The 18,144-nt window shown below is 45.6% G+C and overlaps 1 protein-coding gene across 3 annotated transcripts in view; it reads left to right on the top strand.

Moving 5' to 3' along the window:
• adgrl1a (adhesion G protein-coupled receptor L1a) overlaps nt 1–18,144 on the top strand; it is a 141,702-nt gene that overhangs the window by 86,279 nt on the left and 37,279 nt on the right. For all 3 annotated transcript variants that reach the window (XM_056400918.1, XM_056400917.1, XM_056400919.1), the window contains 2 exons: nt 3,643–3,827; nt 17,120–17,333. In XM_056400918.1, the coding sequence (XP_056256893.1) occupies nt 3,758–3,827; nt 17,120–17,333 (284 nt within the window). In that variant the 5' untranslated portion in view covers nt 3,643–3,757. The remainder of the gene's footprint in view (nt 1–3,642; nt 3,828–17,119; nt 17,334–18,144) is intronic.

An 18,144-nucleotide genomic window follows, 5' to 3' on the forward strand; every position in this document is an offset into this window, starting at 1 on the left:
GTCGGAAATTCACTTTTAAAGCTGCAGTGATAGTCCAGTCAGTAGTGTGGCTCTATAACCTCACCTGACCGTTGGCTGGCCAGCCACACACACATGCACACACACCTAATCGACTCACACTTATCATACGTGTCTTTCCCACCTTGATATCGGTTTCCCCTCAGTGGGGGAAACACAGGAGAAAGTCTGAAGCCGTATAGCAGCTCTGAGAGTTGAGCCAGCTTTTTTAATTATGCAGCAAAAATTGTCTACGTAAACTCTTTGTTCTCCCTCCTTTTGATTCTGGTCAGGTAATGTTCCTAAATGCCTCTTTCTTCTGCACAGAAATGATTTGCATGACGGGGTAAACATGAGTAGTTATCATGACAGACATACGCAGCCTTTTACAGTACCCCCCCACCCCGTATAAAAAAGGACTTATGACACCCTGTTCTTGATGAGCGTGTCTGCTAAAGCAAACAGATCCTAATGATCGCGGTGATTATCGTAATGATCCAATAGAAGTAGATAATGAGGTTATTTGCTTTGGATCAAGGCAGCCTGTAAATTAATAGCTGAAGAAACAGAGGGTAGCGTTAGAAACAAGATGACAGAGCTGTATACTTAAGTGTGACTCCACCGCCGCTCCATTTAGACAGCCGCATGTCTGTCTTTGTGCTGATACCACTGACTGTCACGCTCTCTCTCTCTCCCCTGCTCGCCCTCCTCACCTCTCCACCAGTGCAGTCCAAATTGCTGTCCGCTCTCCCATTTGGTGGGCTCCCGTCTCATAGGGATATGATGTTCTGCTCTATTAGAAGAGAAACAGTGATGATAATAATGGTGGATGTGATCAGTGCAAAAGGTCAGCCTCTGGCCTCGGGCACGTAACATCCTCCAAGTAGGGAGAGCATGGAGGGCGAAGACACCCATCTCGCACCCTCCAAAGACTCCTAACCTTCCTCTACCCAGAGGCAGACTGACTCATAGACGCAGGCAGAAGAAATACTTTCTCCTTTGCCATTACGTGCTGCTTTCTTACTACTCCTTTGCTCTTCTCACTTGGCTATTTTCAGCAGTTTCCCCTCCCACTCCTTCTTATTTATTCTTGTTATACAGAAAGCAACCCATCACTTACTTCATTTGTTCCTCACCTCCTTTGCTCCTGTTCTGGGTTTATTAGTTACTCAGGATGCATGATGCTTCCCCTCTTTTTGTTCCCTCATTCTTTTGTTTTATCATCCCTTTGTTTCTTCTCTCCTTCACTTTGGCTTCCACCCATCCTCACTTCCTTCCTTCATTCCTTCTCTTCTCCCCTCTTACCACACTGAAATTGAGTGTTGTGTAATGCTAGCTTTCTTTTTGTCACAAAATGAAATCAATTTATCCACCCGGCACTTTTCTCTCCCTCTCTCCTTCCCTCCCTCAATCCCCAAACCTGCCCTCCCTCCTCCTCCCTGCTCTCTTTCCTCGGCCTTCCTCATCTTCTGAGACCACAGGAGAGCTATTGTTGACCAGTACAGACAGAGGCAGCGTCAAAAGAAACAAGAGGAAAGACAGATTTTTCTTATTAAAACCACAAAAGTTGGAGAAAAAAAACCGAAGCCCTGTCACTGCACAGGAGGGGATCACGTTTTGAACATTAATAATACAGTGAGATGGCGGAGGGTGGAGAGAGAGGAGGGAGCAGGAGAGTAAAAGGCCGTGAGAGAGCAGAGCAGCCAAGGCTTCTACAGTACTACATCACATGTCTATTGCTATTTGTTTACTGCTTTTCTACTCTTTCTTTGTCTCTCCTGCCCTCCCTCTGAGCGTGTCCTTTTCTCTCAGCTGCTGGTCATAGAGGGTGGTCGCAAACAAACTCAAATTAAAGCACAGGCTGCACTAGCACAGAGGTTTTGCGTGTGTGTTTGTGTGTTTGTGTGTTTGCATGTTGTGCTTATGATAGAAATAAACCCTGGTGTAAAGAACAGCTGCTGCGGATGATTCTTTGTACTCCGTGTTCCGCCTTCGTTCTCTCTCCCTCTTCACTGTTTGCCCTCCCCTTCTCTCGCACTTTGTCTTGCTCGCACTCCACGTCATCCAACATACTAATCCACGCACAGCGGCACCCAGGCAGGTTGGTGGCTGTGGGCCGGGCGTTGCCACTGGGGAGGAGGGTAAATATCAGAGAAGGTCAGGAAGAGGGAGGGGTTGGAGAGGTGGAGGGGAAGCCAAATCAGTGTTGATGACGAGAGGGGGTGAAGCCACCCAGTCACTCAGGACCTGCCATCTTAGCTGCCAGGAGAAGAGAGCTTGGCCGTGTCTGTGTGGTGTTGTGTGTGTTCACTCCTGAGCAAACAAGCAAGTATGACAAATAAAAAAAAAAAAATAAAAAATTCAGGGACTTTTTTTTTTTTTGGTGCCAGTTTTCTAGTACTATTATAAGTGCCTGACTTTTAGTTTAGAATCAAGATTAGCATTACTGTTATAAATTAAATACCTATTGCTGCGAATATTTGCTTTGAACTATTGTTAGATTTTTTTCCACAGTGTTTGAGAACATCACATATTCTGCTATAATGTGGAAAAATGCTGTCTCTAACCCTGAATGTTGAATGATGTTGAATTATACTTTATTTAAGGCTGTATGAAATGGAGGACATCTGGATTTCTTGAATTACTGAGGTTTGAAAAGGACCGGAGGCTCGTGAACCCAACACAAGCACAAGAAGCTGAACTTGTATGTGTTTGTGAGAGAGAGAGAGAGAGAGAGAGAGGGTGGGAGGTGAATGAATGATTAATCTATTATATTATGCCCTTCACCATCTAAGTTGGTAGGATCAATCTTATAAAGGGGATAGAGGGTTAGAGAGATCAAAGGAAATCCTTTCAACACCCCCGTCCCAAAAAAAAACAAAAAAAACTTGCACACACAAGCAGACACAAATACACACAAACACAGACAGACACAGTCCAATCTGTCTGTTTTATAAGCAAGCTCAGCAGGAGGAGTATTAGCTCGAACAATACCGTCTCTACTGTTTTCTGTCTTTTAGCCCCTGGAGGGGCAGAGCAGGCTCCACTGTCAAAAAATCAGAGCTCAAGTTCCTTATAGTGATTTATTTCATTAGGCAAATGAGATGTGTGAGCCCTACAGCACTGCTGACTGAGTCACCACTTTTTCACTGTCTCACTTTGTGTGCATGCCCGTACGCAAACACACACACACACACACACACACACACACACACACACACACACACACAGGAGACATGTGTTTTTCACATGTTGAATATAGCACTGTTAACAGCCCCAAAACATATGTAGCATGTCTGATTCAATCAAGCGTTCAAGCACTGTGGAGTGATGAGCTGGTGGTGGCAACAGCTGTTGCCATGCCATCCTGCACAAAATGGCCTCAGATCTCCCTGTTTGATCATTCTACCTGACCACCACAGGGGGAGCTTCTCCTCTCCTCCTCTCTGATGAAACATTTAGTGTGGCGTACCAGTCACGAGAGTAACCATCACGTATTCCAACATTATCTAATTCGAGCGCCATACTGAGAGGGGAGAGAATGAAAAACAGAACAGTAGCATCATTTCTCTGCACAGACAGATACAATATTTTTATCGGGCATTTATTTACCTGTCTGTTATTTCTGTCCCTCTCTGCCTGCAGGATCACCCTCAGGGAGGGTGTAAGCTGAGGAAGTGCCACCCCACACACCTGTGCCTGCTTACCGCCGCTACGCTTTAGCCCCGCCCCTTGCCCTGCCCCCTGGTCAGCCTCCAACATGGCTCTTGCAGTCTGGATCATCTTTACTTGCGCTGTAGCTTTCAGCAACATTGCTCCATCATCGCAAGGTACGTATTAAATATTAATATTGTGAAGTTTTATTGAACACCGCTCATGTCTGTCTGTATGTATTCCGTGTTCATTAATGTATGCAGTATATACAAAACTGTATATGTTCCTATTGCTTCACTGAGTCGGCTTGTGATGTTGCACATGAGCTCCTGTTGGATTCACTGCGCCCTGTAAGTGGCCTGACCAGGTTATTGCAAATAAGGATGTAATATTTATACGTTTGCTTCGTGATGAAGGTTGTAAGTACAGTATATTGACTTGCTGACCAGGCAAGAAACGCTGCACTTGATTAACCAAACTGTCTCTACAGGAGACAGAGAGAGAGCCAGAGAGGGAGGGAGTGTGTGAGCGAGGTGAGAGTGAGAGTGTATGTGTGAATGTCAATAAAATTTCTTGTCATCTTGATGTCGGTTGGAGCGTGGCAAAGAGTATAAGGGGGGAATTCGTGCATGTAATGGAGCCATATGTGTGACCTCCTTTGAATGTAGCATGTACCATAAGATATTTCATTTTGTGTTTTGTGTGTGTTTCTGTGTGTGCGCCATAGCTGTTTTAAGCTCGGCAGCAGGTGACCTGGTTGGGCTGGAGTGATGCTGGAGGGCGTGTATGTATGTGTGTGTGTGTGTGTGTTGGAGGTGGTGTGGCAGGGAAGGAGCAGGGATTGCAGGGGGAGTCAGAGGACCAAGGAGGGAAAGGAGGGGCTGTTGGGTGTCCTGCTAGTGGCCTGCCACACAGACAGCATCGCACCATCTGCTGTATGCTCTCAGTCAGCTCTGTGCCAACCAGCCGCTGGGTGATGGACAGCTAGGACGAGGAGGAGGGGGAGGAGGAGGAGCATCGGGGAGAGACACGGTCGCCGCAGGGAGGGGCTAGTAATGAAGCAGGAGGAGTTGAAGAAACCCAGGGAGGGAGGGAGGGAGGTTAAAATGAAAATGTTTTTGTGTACACCTGTGTCAGCACTGGTTTTAGCAGTCCCTCTGTGTAAGCTCTGATTGGCCAGGTGCGGTCTAATTTGAGTAGGTGCTGCCCCCCCCCCCCCCCCCCCCCCCATCTTAATTTGGCTGCTTTTGTAACATCGGATTTGTGCAGCGTACGCTCTGTTCCGTTGGACACCTTTGGCCTCTGGCACTGTGTTGCTTTCTGTTTGTGTGTGCATGTGTGTACTTGTAAGGAAAATGAGCCTCCAACTATCCGTGTGACCTGGCACTTGGGGAGTATTAATAATGCATTAATAATCAATTGACTGTTATCAGTATTCATCCCCAAAGCACAGGCACAACATTTGCTTTGATGAAATTAAGATTCTAATGGAGTCAGGCTCACAGACATGCACGTTGACACATGTTCATGAACACCCATACCGTCTGGGTGTGTATAATTTTTGCAGCCAGACTTTGGCTGAAATGCTTTCTCTCTATTATAGTGTGACCGGAGGAGTAGGAGGAGAGAAAAGGAAAGGAGAACGAGGAAGTAGAATTTAAAGGGGAAGGGCAGAGATTTGATGTGACGAGAGCTGCTGAAATCACTCTCAGGCTAATCAGAGCTCATTTGGAAACCTGCAGGATCATCACACATGGCTTCACAGTCTAATGTGTACCCCTGCGCCTCCTCGGTGTCCCGACTAATCTGCCATGCTTTAACCTCACTCTACTCCTGGCTGCACATTCTAATATTTACCCCTAACGCTCACACATTTATTCTCCTCTGGAAGCAGCTCTTAAACGCAAATGTTCCTAACCAGCGTGAGCTTTGCACACATACTTCTTACCTGCTCTCTCCTACAGACCTCGCGCATATTCGCATAGTGAATATTCATCCTTTCAAATCCCTTTGAAATGCAGTGGCGGCGCGAAAACAAAAACAATATTTTCATTCATGAATGCAAACTCTTAGAAACCTAGACAAATGAAGTTATATTCATAGCAGTGTATACAAACTTCCTCCACTTTACCATCCCGGCAGGCCCCCTGACAGACTGACATGCGTACCCCGACGAACAGAATGTCCCGCTGATTCCACAGAATGCTCGAGAATGTACAACCCATGCACTGTGTTGTTGCTCTGAAAGCCCATTAGGCTTGCTTAATGTGGCAGGCATTGCAGGCAGCTGCGCCGTACGTGATGATGCTTTCATTTAGCACAGCCCAAGCACCGGGTTTGTATGTGCATCCGTGTACGTGTATGTGTGTGTTTGTATTTATGTGCACCATTGGTGGCAGCCAGACCATTATAAGGCTATTTGTAGGTCCTTTCAGTCTGTAATGCATGTTGCGTGTGAATTTGCAAGTAGTGTACATGTAATATACTGTATGTGTGTGTGTGTGTGTGTGTGTGTGTGTGTGTGTGTGTGTGTGTGTGTGTGTGTGTGTGTGCGTCTGCGTGCAGTATGTCCATGAGTGCATAGTGATGTGTACAAGCCAGAGTCTGTTTGGGTTTTTGTGTTTATATGAGTGTGTTCACATGTCCAGATGGGTGGGTGTGTGTGTGTGTGTGTGTGTGTGTGTGTGTGCGTGCGTGCGTGCGTGCGTGCGTGTGTGTGTGAGAGAGAGCGCATTTGTGTGAGCATGTGCATGTGTGTGCCACTCATATCAGGACACCGGTGCCAGCTGACTGGTGGAATCTGTTCTCATCTCCCCTGTATTTAAGCCTTTGCTCTCAGATCAGTCGTGTGGAAAGGCCCCTGGTCCTTTAGTGCACACGCAGACATTTTTATCTGTCTTCCCCTCCTCTCCCTGGCTTTTTTCTTCTGTGCCTTTTCCCCTAGCTATTATTTAAGGATGGGGGGGACTGGCTGTTTTTACACATCTTCCCAACAAAGAGCTTTAGTCTCTTGCCTGTCATTGGATGCTGGAAGAATGTCTGAATGGGGACTGATCTCAATGCAGTATTTTTGCTCTCTATAATGCAGGGATGGGTAGTTATTTTTCATGGCGGACCACATGAAGAATTCACCATGGCTTTGCGAGCCAGATGCTTTTTTATGACTGAAGCTGCTGACAGTTATTTTGGGTCTAAGTGTTGCTCAACTCTAGATTTAAAATTCTGAGTGAAGATCTAAAAAATACTTGACCTGATACCACATCCAATATTGAATTTTTGCACATAGAGAGAGAAAGAGTAGACTTTCAGTCCCTCAATACTATAATATTAAAATGATAATTTCAAAACTGCGACCTACTCACTAATTCATAAGAATTGATTCTCTGACAGGCTTGTAGCAATAATATTTCGAAAGGAGGCAATAAAGCAGCAATGCCGCTAACCTTGCTATGTGCACTAGACTTCTTGTTGTTGTATAATTTGCTGAACAGCATATTGTATTTCTTTAATATATGTTTTGTAAACCCCTAGCTCTACACTTTTTCACTTATCAGGCAAGTCTGGAAAACTGAGCATACTTGTGTGCTGGAGTTGTGCATGGCATTAGCTGATCAGAATCACGTGACAAGAATAATGAATTACATTGAAACAGTTTTATAACCTTCCAGACACACTTTCTTCTCCTATGTGCTACACCTGCCGCTGTTAAAGATGTGCTGAATTTTTATTTTTCATTAACCCTCAATTACTGTATATTTCACATCTTTGTGACGTGTTTGGCATGACGTGTGTCAGCTTCTGAAGTATCGTCAAGAGCAGAGTTGTTTCACCGGATAAAACAGTAAAACAATTTGTTCCTGTTAACAGTTTTCTTTAATACAAGTATTAGTTGCAGAGTCGCAGGCAGACAGATGACAAACAGACGCTGGACTTAAATGTATACAATCCGAAGAAATATACAGACAAGTTGCAGCTTTTTGTTTTGTAGGCCAAGGCCATCAGAACCGGCTGGTTGTGTATGTGTTTATAGAGACAACTAAACGCTCTCATTTTGTCTGAAAATGACCTTTGAATATGTTATATTACTATGTTTTCCTCTGCCAAAAGAGATGAAATCCGCAGGCTTCTCTGACACTAATTGCTAATCCAGCAGCTGTGAATATTGCTGCATATCATCAGGATTTTGCAATAAAGAACTGCTGTAAAGCCGTTTTTTTCACCCTGTTTCTCTATCTTTGCCTCTCGTGTGTGTGTTTTCAAGCTTTCATTGCCTCCCCGTCTTTTTTAGCAGCAGTCCATGCCTCGCACTTCTCTCACTCCAAACACTCGACTCTGATTTTCATCCAATCTTTCTGCTTCCTCTCCTCTAACACCTCAGCTATTACTCCCTTTCTCTGTGTTGTGATGTCTTCCCCCCCTTTCTGGCGGCCTTCTATCTGTCTGTTGGCCCATCTCATGGCCCCTCTATCACTTCCATTTTCCTGCTCTTTGTTTTGTTTTTTCTTCCATCTTCTTCCTTTTCCCCCTTACCCCACTTTCAACCTCCCTCCCAGAGCATCACCACCCCCCTCTGTTTTCCTTTCCTTACCCTGTGCCTGCTATCTGTTAACAGTGCACATCTCTTGTCGTTGTCATTCCCTTCCTTTCGTTCCTTTTGCCTCGTTCTGTCTTTCTCTTGTTTGCTACCTCCCTCGTTCAATCCCTGGTGCCAGGGGTTGCTGTGCTCTTCAAAGCTCTTGGCTGAGAGCAGTAGATCACAGAGAGGACTGTGTGAGTGAAAGGTTAATGGATGGCCTTTGAACATATATTGGGAGTCGGGGGCGGGCGGGTGTAGGTGGGATAGGTCGGGGCGGAGTGGCAGTGTGTTCTTTCAAACCTCCCTTTGAAGATGACGCATGCCGCTCCCATGTGTCTGCGTGCATACAAGGGCTGTGCGTTTTTGTTTATTCATTCGTTCACAGTGTTGGTGTGTTTGTGCGTGCGTGCGTGTTTGTGTGCCCATTTTGTTTGTGTTTGCTCGTAGTTTTGTGCGTCAGGGTATGTTAGTTTGTGTACATTGATTTGTGTACTGCAAACAAGCTCCTACATAAAGGATTGGGGACTGTGTTCCTGTTTGTGCAGTCGTGTGATAGCTGCCTCTTTTCTCTCAGGGCCTTGCTGCGTAACTTTGAGGCTCTGTAGCCGTGAAGGACTCTGTGTGTGTATGTGTGCGCGTGCGTGCGTCCGTGCATACGTTTGTGCGTGTGTGTGTTGGTTCAAGAGCATGTGCAAAAGTGCTGTTGTGTTCGTGTCAAAGCATGTCATGGTCCTAGAGAATATGTGCATTTGCTTCTCGTGTGTTTTGTGGACTGCAGATTGATAATTACCAGCAGCAGCTTACGGCTGGCAGCCAAGGGCAGAGAGAGTGGAGCTGGGGGAGTGAGAGAGAGAGAGCAATGTAGGGAGAGCGACGGAGAAGTGGAGAGGATGGTAAAATGGTGAGAGAGGGGTGTACAGGAGGAGAAAGGGATGGGAAGGGAATGGGGGAAAACCGGAGGTGAGGGGTCAGGACGAGAGGGAGGAATGAAGACATGGAGAGAATGAGGGTTGGATGACGAGGACGGGTGGGGAGGGTAAATGAGAGAGTTTCCGGGTGGGTGAAATTGGATGAGGGATCAAGGGATGGTGCTGAGGTGAAAACGAAAAAAATCACAAAGAGGAGGAAACACACAGCATATGTTCATTGCACTGCAGGTGAACGGGATGGCATGTACGGATAAGAGGGATTCAGTCGCATTTTACACCCATTTTTCGTCTATAGATATAAAACATGAAGGTACAGAAATGCTGCACACTCCATCTACCTACATATACTTACAAACACATCGATCAGCTCATAAACATGCACAGAAAAAACACACACAGGCATACACTGCCCACACGTTCAAGACTTTGGCTTAGCGTATAAGGAGGTTAATTAAGTGTCTAATGCAGCGGCAGGGCTGGGCTTTGACACTCATCTCTCCTAACAGGTCTCTGGATGCGACTTGCAACTCTTCCAAATGCACATACACATCTTGCTGACAGCAGGCCTTGCATGGTACTCACTCAGTCTCCCCCTCTCTCCTCCACACTTTATCTCTCACTCTCGCTCCTTTTTCTTATCACGTTTTTCTTCTCTTCAGTCTCTCGCCATCTTTCTCACTTTCCTTTCTCTGCGTCTCTCTCTCTCTCTCTTCCATTCTCCCCTCATCCCTGTGGCTGTTTTTCCTGCAGCACCTGCAGATTTACTTCACCACAGTGTTTATATGAATCTAGGTCTGACTCACTCTCTCTGCCTGCCTCTTGTGATATGTGCTGGAAACAGAGAACAGAATAGAGTTGTGTTGGTGCTGTAGCACAGCTCCCCTCCCTGGGGAGACGGAGGATATTGTGCACCGGGTGAATCTCCTACTTTTTAGGCAGACCAATTTTTATTTTGGGAGCTACGCAGCTACACTGCCCCCACCCAACCCCCCAACTGAGGCACTTTTATTGCATAATTAGGCGCCAGGGCCAGCAATGAAGTGGTTTGACAGTATGAGCACGTCTGGTCTCGCCTCCCTCCTCAAGTTTGTGTGTGTGTGTGTGTGTGTGTGTGTGTGTGTGTGTGTGTGTGTGTGCTCAGTGTCTCTGTGGCTTTTTAGCCACCTGTCTTAATCGCTCTGCTATGCCTGCTAGTCCTGCCCCCCCCAGCAAAGTTTGTCAACACACATTGAGAGTTCTCTCAAGGTTGAGGATGAATGAGGGTTAGGGCTTGTGTATGTCTGCCTGCGAGGATGTTGGTGTGTGTATGTGCATCATTGCAGTATGTGTTGCATGAGGGTGCGTGTATCCCATTTCCAGCGGGGCCACGTTTAATTCTCTTATGAATGATGTAATGTTATGGGGCTGTGCTGTAATTCAGTTCAGTTAAAGGACTTGGCTGCTGAGGAGAGAGGCTGTCTGCGGTGAGCAGATCAGAACAATAGGAGGTCCTCTCCCACAAATCTGCCTGCCTTGCTCCTTTTATGTCGGTGACCTTGTGCTTCCACAAAGAACGGTCGTCATGTTCATCTTCTGCCAGCATCTAGTTTGATGGTTTCTATCTTTTTCTATTTTTACCCCGTCTCATTCGCTGTGCCATTCCATTCCTCCCTCCCTGTGTGTTAGCTTGACTTAGCTCGATTGCAGTGGATGTGTGTCATTTTGGTGCTGCTTTGTGCTCTGACCTTATAGCACGACTGGTGACTCCCCGTACAGTCGCTCCTCATCTCATCTCCTCTGTCTCCTCCGCTTGACAGGCGGAGGACTCATAGGAGATGAGATAGCCTCCTAGCTTTGAGGCCAGCATTACCCTCTCTCATTCATATACACACACACACACACACACACACACACACACACACACACACACACACACACACACTGTCCCACAAGCTCACGCTGCCCCCATCCCCTCATGTTAGGCCTTTAGGTTTGTCTCAGGATGTCACTTTGTCACAACTCCTCAGCTTGAAGGCTGCCTGGATGTGACAGTTCTGGCCACATCGCCTCAGCTTGTCTGTGTTGACAAGCCATGCTCCAGCGAGTCATTACGCTAACTTGCAACGCTAAGTGACTCGCTAAGATACAGCACTAAGCTGATAAAGTACTGGAGAAATTGGTAGGGATGATTCTCTGCTAGAGAGGGGTTCCCGTCACTGAGACCTCTCAGTTCTGTCCAGTGACTGTAAAATTACTTGTTCTTCTTCGCCAGCTTTACTAAGGAACTAACCTGAAACTCATGAGGGAGTTAGCTTTTTTGGCCAGAGCTGAATAAGCGGGCATATGTAGATGTATGCGGTATACTTTAAATATTCTACTGCTATCTCTGGGCAAAAAGAAGATACTCACCTATTAGCCTTTATGCCACTTAAAGTGCATTTTAAGGATGATAATATAACAAGAATCTCACCTCATCAGCAGCCAGCCAGTCTCTCAACTACCAATACTCCTTGCACTGGTACTATGCTTCAGTGCTATGCTAATGAGTAGCATTAGGAGATGACTGCTGGAACAGACAGAGGGGCTAAGAAGGGCTGATCACATTTCAGCCCCCAAAAGACAGTCAGCCAGCCAGCTAACAAGTCAGCCTTAGGGCTACAAAGCTCCACAAGTATAATCTCTCCTATTGTGACTCAATTGCAAAGTTGCTATCACAGTCTCTAGCTACCTGCAAGGCCAAACCTTCTCATTAAGTTATTTCCGAGAAAACACACTATAGAGGATCTGTGATAACACAGTCCAAGGTCAAATTGTCTAAGACATTTACATCAAAATGTTTTTATGTTTGAAAGCAACCTGCTGATGATGGAAAGTTGTTTCAATGAAGAGAAATCTGTCTATTCATTCGGTGAACTTTTCTTTTCTAATGTAGTTTCAGACTCGACATAAAAAAAAAAAAAAAGATTTTCTTTCAGCTTTTTCTTGAGTTTTGGTTGCAGGTCATGTCCACTCGTCTCCAAATAATGTTGGATCTTCGCAAAAAAATGAGACTCGTAATGGTAGAGAAAGAAGACGTGTACGCAAAGACTAGCTTGGCGACTGCAAAATTATGTTCTTGACTGAGGGTCCAAGCATCTATCCACCCGCAGGCTTTAATTACTATGTGAGGATAATGAGTCAAATCCAATCAGTTCTCTCTCTTGCTCTTAATTTGTACGAAGCTTCTATTATGAAGCCAACCGCTTCAGCCCCTCACACCAGCTGCCCTGGAGTGACACCAGGCCCCTCTCTGGTGTGTGTGTGTGTGTGTGTGTGTGTGTGTGTGTGTGTGTGTGTGTGTGTGTGTGTGTGTGTGTGCGCGCACATGTCTTTCTATTGTTGGGTGGACAAATTTTGGTTTGAAACCATCATTGTGAGGTTAGGGTTAGACATGTATTTGTATTATTATTGTAGGTAAAGGGCTAGGGAATGCATTGTGGCAGCGAGTTTCCTCACAACTGAGGTAAGACAAGGGTGTGTGTGTGTGTGTGTGTGTATGTGTGTGTGAGATTGCTGTTTCTTGCACACCGCCATGTCCATGCAAATAGGCTCATATAATTATTGAATTGGCTTACTGTATATCATTATCAGTCTGTGTGACAATTGGTAACCATTTCTTGCGGATGACAGATATTAACAACACAGTTTTATATACCAAGGGAGATGAGTCACAGTCTCACAGTGAGGGATTAGATCCACCTATACATATGGCTGCTGCTGAGAAAGACACTTTGTCATCCAGCTATTATGAGTCTGACAGGCACGACTAAATGGCCGTGTGTGTGTGTGTGTTGGCTGAAAAGACCCTGAAACCTTAATGGATTCCTGCAGAGTGAAGGACAATCGTAGCCCATGGCCAGTCCAAGCTTATCCTCTGCTCATCTCATCTCAGCTCAGAGCTAGCCACAGCTCCAGCTAGGCCTCAGGCCATCTGGCTGACACACAAGCACGTACACACACGCACAAACACACACTCTCACACTCACTCTCTCTCGCACACACATAGACACTGAATCCCTGAAGTTAAGTTCCACACTTTGTTTGTGAATACGCTGTTCAAAAATGTCAGCGTAAATCATTATGTAAGGCGCGTCCCGCTGTATTTACACAGTGAACTCCACCTTAAACCCGGAACTTGTCAAACAGTGGGTGCGTAGGTGTGAAATATGTTGGTGTGAAATACGATACAATATGGCAGAAGAAGAGATTTGTAATGGTGCCAGAAATAGGCTAGTTATCATGGTTGCTGCCACCGTTGAGGTGTACCGACTCAATAATGGCTGTGCTCAATTATGGCTAAATATATACCGTAACAGCTGGGCCAGAAAAGGAAATACCTGGAAAAGAAAATGGATTTGGGTTCATACATCACATTCAGTGTAAAATTGGAGTGGTGAGGTATTTATTTATTTATTTTTCACTAAGTTTACTTTATTGACATTGAATACACTCATTAGATTTTTCCCCCAGAGCACTTGATAAGACTTTGACTAAATAAATGATTATATACCAAACATGATGGTGAAACAGTGGTGGTAACAAGCTGAAATAATCTACACAAACATAAGCTGATCAGCATAAGCACCAGCTATGAAATGGCCCATTATTGATCAAAACAGTGCAGAAATGATCTGTATATTTATTCACTGCTGTTGAAACAGCCTAGTCCTGACTTAACCAACAGCCAAGAAATTAAATCAACAGCTTCTTGGGCTGTTTTGCCCAAAAACTGAGCTCTTCATTTGACGCTATTTGCGTTAGCGCTCAGCGGCGTGGCAGCAGATGGCCCTGAATAGCAAGAAATGTTTACCACAGAAAGTGTGTTAGGTATGTAAAATATGTTTAAAGTGTGATCTGCCCCCTCTGTTAGGGGCTAATGTTCCTGTTGTGTTGGTCCACAGTGTAAGTGGAATGAGTGTGATCACTCCTGGTGGGCCCTTTCAGTTTCACTCTCCTCTTGGCTCACTGTGTGGTTCTAATCACTGGCCAGCTGTACGCTGCTGTGTACTTACACCACAGGGTAGTTAAGAGAACAGGCCACACACTGACACTATGTATTGTAATCCCACTGTGACACCAGGACTCTGTGTGTATGCATGCATGTAAGAATGCGTGTGCTTGACTGTGAACGTGCACACTCATCTGCCCCGTTTGTCTGCGTATGTGCTAATTTGCTTGTGTGGATTTTTGCATTTGTGTGGGGACTTGTTTGTCTGGCCTCGCCTGCTGTTTGCATCTCTGTGTGCTTTAATTAGTATGCGCTTTTGCATCTAGGCCTTTGTGATTTGGCACAGGCACTGCATGCTGGCGAGGCATAAAAGATTTGAAGTCTGTCTGTGCTAGTCATTCAGCCTTAATGGCGTTAGTTACACAACTGAACTCAAGTCCTCGCTGTATAAATGGGTGGCATTTAGAAATATGAGCAAGTCCAATGGCAGTGAATCATTTAGCGCATCGCTGCGGAGCATGTCTGGGATGACTGACATTGACATTGACCCAGATGGGCACTCCTCCTGAATGGGCAGTGGCTGAAACCTAAGCAGTGCAAGCTCAGAGTCAGGAAGGGAAAACAACTCTGCTCTGTGGGTTTCAGCACTAACAGTGGTAGGGGAGAGGGGCTGACTCAGTGCCCTCGTCTGCTGCTGAGACCGTCTGGTGGGGGGTGGGGGGTGGGGGTGGGGTACTGTGTAGTGACAGCCTCAGTTTATCAAGAAAGATCTTCTAGATTCCACCCTGCTTGACTTGAGCTAGTATTCTCCTGTTCAGATTTGACAGTATGCCCACTATTAGCCTAATATATGGCATGTCCTCCCTCCTGACATTGCAGAGGAGAACTCAGTCAAAGCCCTCTGTTCCTTCAGGGCGTTGGTCAGGTCCACACCTGCCAATCTCTGGCTGCAGTCAAATAGTCTTTTTTGCGTTGGTAGGTTCATAACTGAATGAAAGGACCCAGAAGTATCTAAGTGGCAGCCATGATAAGACCTGGTCAAAAAGTAAAGGTTCTTCAGCGCTTCCTTTCCTAACTCCTTTAGCATAGGAAACACTGGACCATCCTTTACAGTTCTTTGTGACAGCAACATTTAAAGCGATGTACCATTGTAGTGTCACCACAGCAGTCACATAAATGTAGAAACAACAGAGCATCTATTTTATGCTTGTGACACGATCCAAAACTTGTGGAAATCCTTCCATGCTTGGTTGAACTCCAAATCCATAAATATAGATTTCTTCTCACTCAAATCTGTCCAGTTATGGACAAACTTTCTCTACTTGTATTTCCCTGTCATGTTGTAATCATTATTAGTTTTTGTTTACAACAATATCTATTGTATTGTAGCCTCCTATGAGTGATGGTTAAATCTACCCTTTGTATAAACTGAAAACATCCTTTCCTTTCCAATTCTGTATTGGACAGGGAACCATACTTGAATTGTAGGCCTACAGCATTGACGTTGTCACTGTATTTATCTTCAATGTGTTTATAATGGTAAATAGTGGACTTGCACTTATATAGCGCTTTTTTAGTCTTGCTTACCACTCAAAGCGCTTTACAATACTCACACATTCGTACACTGATGGAACAGCCTTCAGGAGCAAAGTGGTTCAGTATCTTGCACAAGGATACTTCGACATGTGGCCTGGAGGAGCCGGGGATCGAACCCCCGACCTTCTAATTCACGGACGACCCACTCTACTTCCTGAGCCACAGCCTTTAAATAAAGATGGTTAAAAGAAATAACCTAGCATGATGTAAGTGCAGTCAGATTTTCCTAAATCCTCAGGAATCCTCCTTCACGTCTTTCCTTGACCACACGACATTTTCCGTTGAGGTCAAGGAAAAGTGGTTAGGAAGGATTTTTTAGACTTTTCAACCACTGCCTCTGACACAGCTCCAACACTTGATATTACTTTCCCCAAAGAAGTTTTGTCAGTTCAGGACCATGGACAGCAGCTCTCTCAGTCACTGGCAGGAGCCTCAGTGCAGAGAAACACTGGTTGTTCTTCAACTCCACACATGACTTCACTGCCACATCACTCACTCTCTATACGTCTATTCTGCCTGAGCCCCTCCCTTCACCTGGACTGTAAAGGAAGTCGGCAGCCATTTTGTTATTTTTTTTGTGTGTGTGACACTGACTATAGAGGCAGTCGGGAATGTATGCAGTTATAGAGAGAGCTGGAGAGACGGCGAGCGTCTCTCTCTCTCAGTGCCTCTTTGCAGCCCTCTTTCATGCCTCTCAGCCTGGTGCAGCGATTAACCCCGAGTACCCTGCTGTTCCTACTGATGCTTTTCCACATACAGCCCCATCGCTGACCACTGCAGCACACTGACATGCCTCTCAGATGGCTGATTAACAGCAGTGGGTGTGTAGATGCTGTACACACCAGAGGTGAAGGTGCACACAGACATTAAATCTCTTCTTTTTTTCTTTTTTTTAATGCTTGTTCTATTATTGCTTTCTCCTATTCAGAATGAATCCCAAGGTGCTGCTCTGGCACTTTGTTGAGGTAGAATAAACGAAAGGATGCTCTGAAGGACACGCAGTTCTTCTCTGGTGTGGGGATGACTATGATGAGCTGCTGCCTGGCTGTGTGTAGGAGTTTGTTAATGTTTGGAACTCCTCACAGTTTGTTTCACAAGTGGTGCAATATCTCATTGGAGAAGCTGGTATTGCTGCAAATGCTTCATGCCAATATGTGATCTGTGATGTTCCAACAGGCTGTGTATCAACTGTTCTGAAATATTACTACTCAGTGAAGGCCAGTCGATAGTTGCTAATTTGTGTTTCACATGAGGACAATAGGAACCGCTTTCCATCCGCCTGCGCTTGTCAAATAGCACACATCATATTTACAATGTGGTCGAATAATAAAGTGCCTCCTAAAAGTGTTAAGGTTCATTGAATTATCAATAACTTTGCCTCTCTCCTTCTTTCCGCTCCAGCCCTGAGCCGGTCAATGATGCCCTTCGGCCTGATGCGTCGGGAGCTGGCGTGCGAAGGCTACCCGATCGAGCTGCGCTGCCCTGGAAGTGATGTCATCATGATCGAGACGGCCAACTACGGCCGCACTGACGACAAGATCTGTGACGCAGACCCCTTCCAGATGGAGAACGTGCAGTGCTACCTGCCAGACGCCTTCAAGATAATGTCACAGAGGTAATTATTGATCTGTTTGGATCTTGTGTATGTGTTTGTGCAGAGCCAGAGCTTGTTATTGGTCCGAGGAAACAGGATACTATTTCACAACATGGTTTGTCCAGAATTTCCTGCCTGTTCATAGGTGTTGGTGTCTTGGGGTGTTGATGTCTTGTGTGGAGTACTGAAATCAGCACGCTTGCTCTGTGCAGAGCACCACTACACATCTCGGTGTATGGTGGTGTATATGTTTGGCTGCGCGAACATGCACAAGTGTTTGTGTGTGTGTGTGTGTGTGTGTGTGTGTGTGTGTGTGTTTGTGTGTTTGTGTGTGTGTGTGTCTATGAGTATGCACATGTTTTGGACTGTTGCAAGAGAATTTGTAGGGCTTCCTACAGCTGCTCTCTGTGTTTGTGCTCAGCATCTGCTTCCTCTGAGCTCAGATCAATGGAAGCCCTCTCTCAGCTATCCATCACACATGTAATGGAGGCACAGGGTGCTAGCTTGGGGAAAAAGCAAGGAGGGAAGGGGGGGAGGTTGAAGAAGTGAATTGAGGGGTTAAAGGAAGGAGGGAGACTGTTAGAAATGATGAGATGATAGAGTGAGTGCAGCAGAGATTTGAGATATGAAGGGAGGGAGAGGCAGCAAGAGGGAGAGATGCTAAAAGCTGGATCGAGAAGGATTATGTGACGAGAATAAGTGAGTATGTGTGTGCGGATGTGTATCTTTTCTTCTGTGTGTGTGTATGTGTGTGTGTTTCTCGGGGTGAGCAAACGTGAGAAGGCATGCAGCGATGTGGTTTAGATCTAGGTATTATGTGCATATGAATGTT

This window comes from Seriola aureovittata, chromosome 17 (assembly GCF_021018895.1).
Source record: "Seriola aureovittata isolate HTS-2021-v1 ecotype China chromosome 17, ASM2101889v1, whole genome shotgun sequence".
Classification (NCBI taxonomy): Eukaryota; Metazoa; Chordata; class Actinopteri; order Carangiformes; family Carangidae; genus Seriola; species Seriola aureovittata.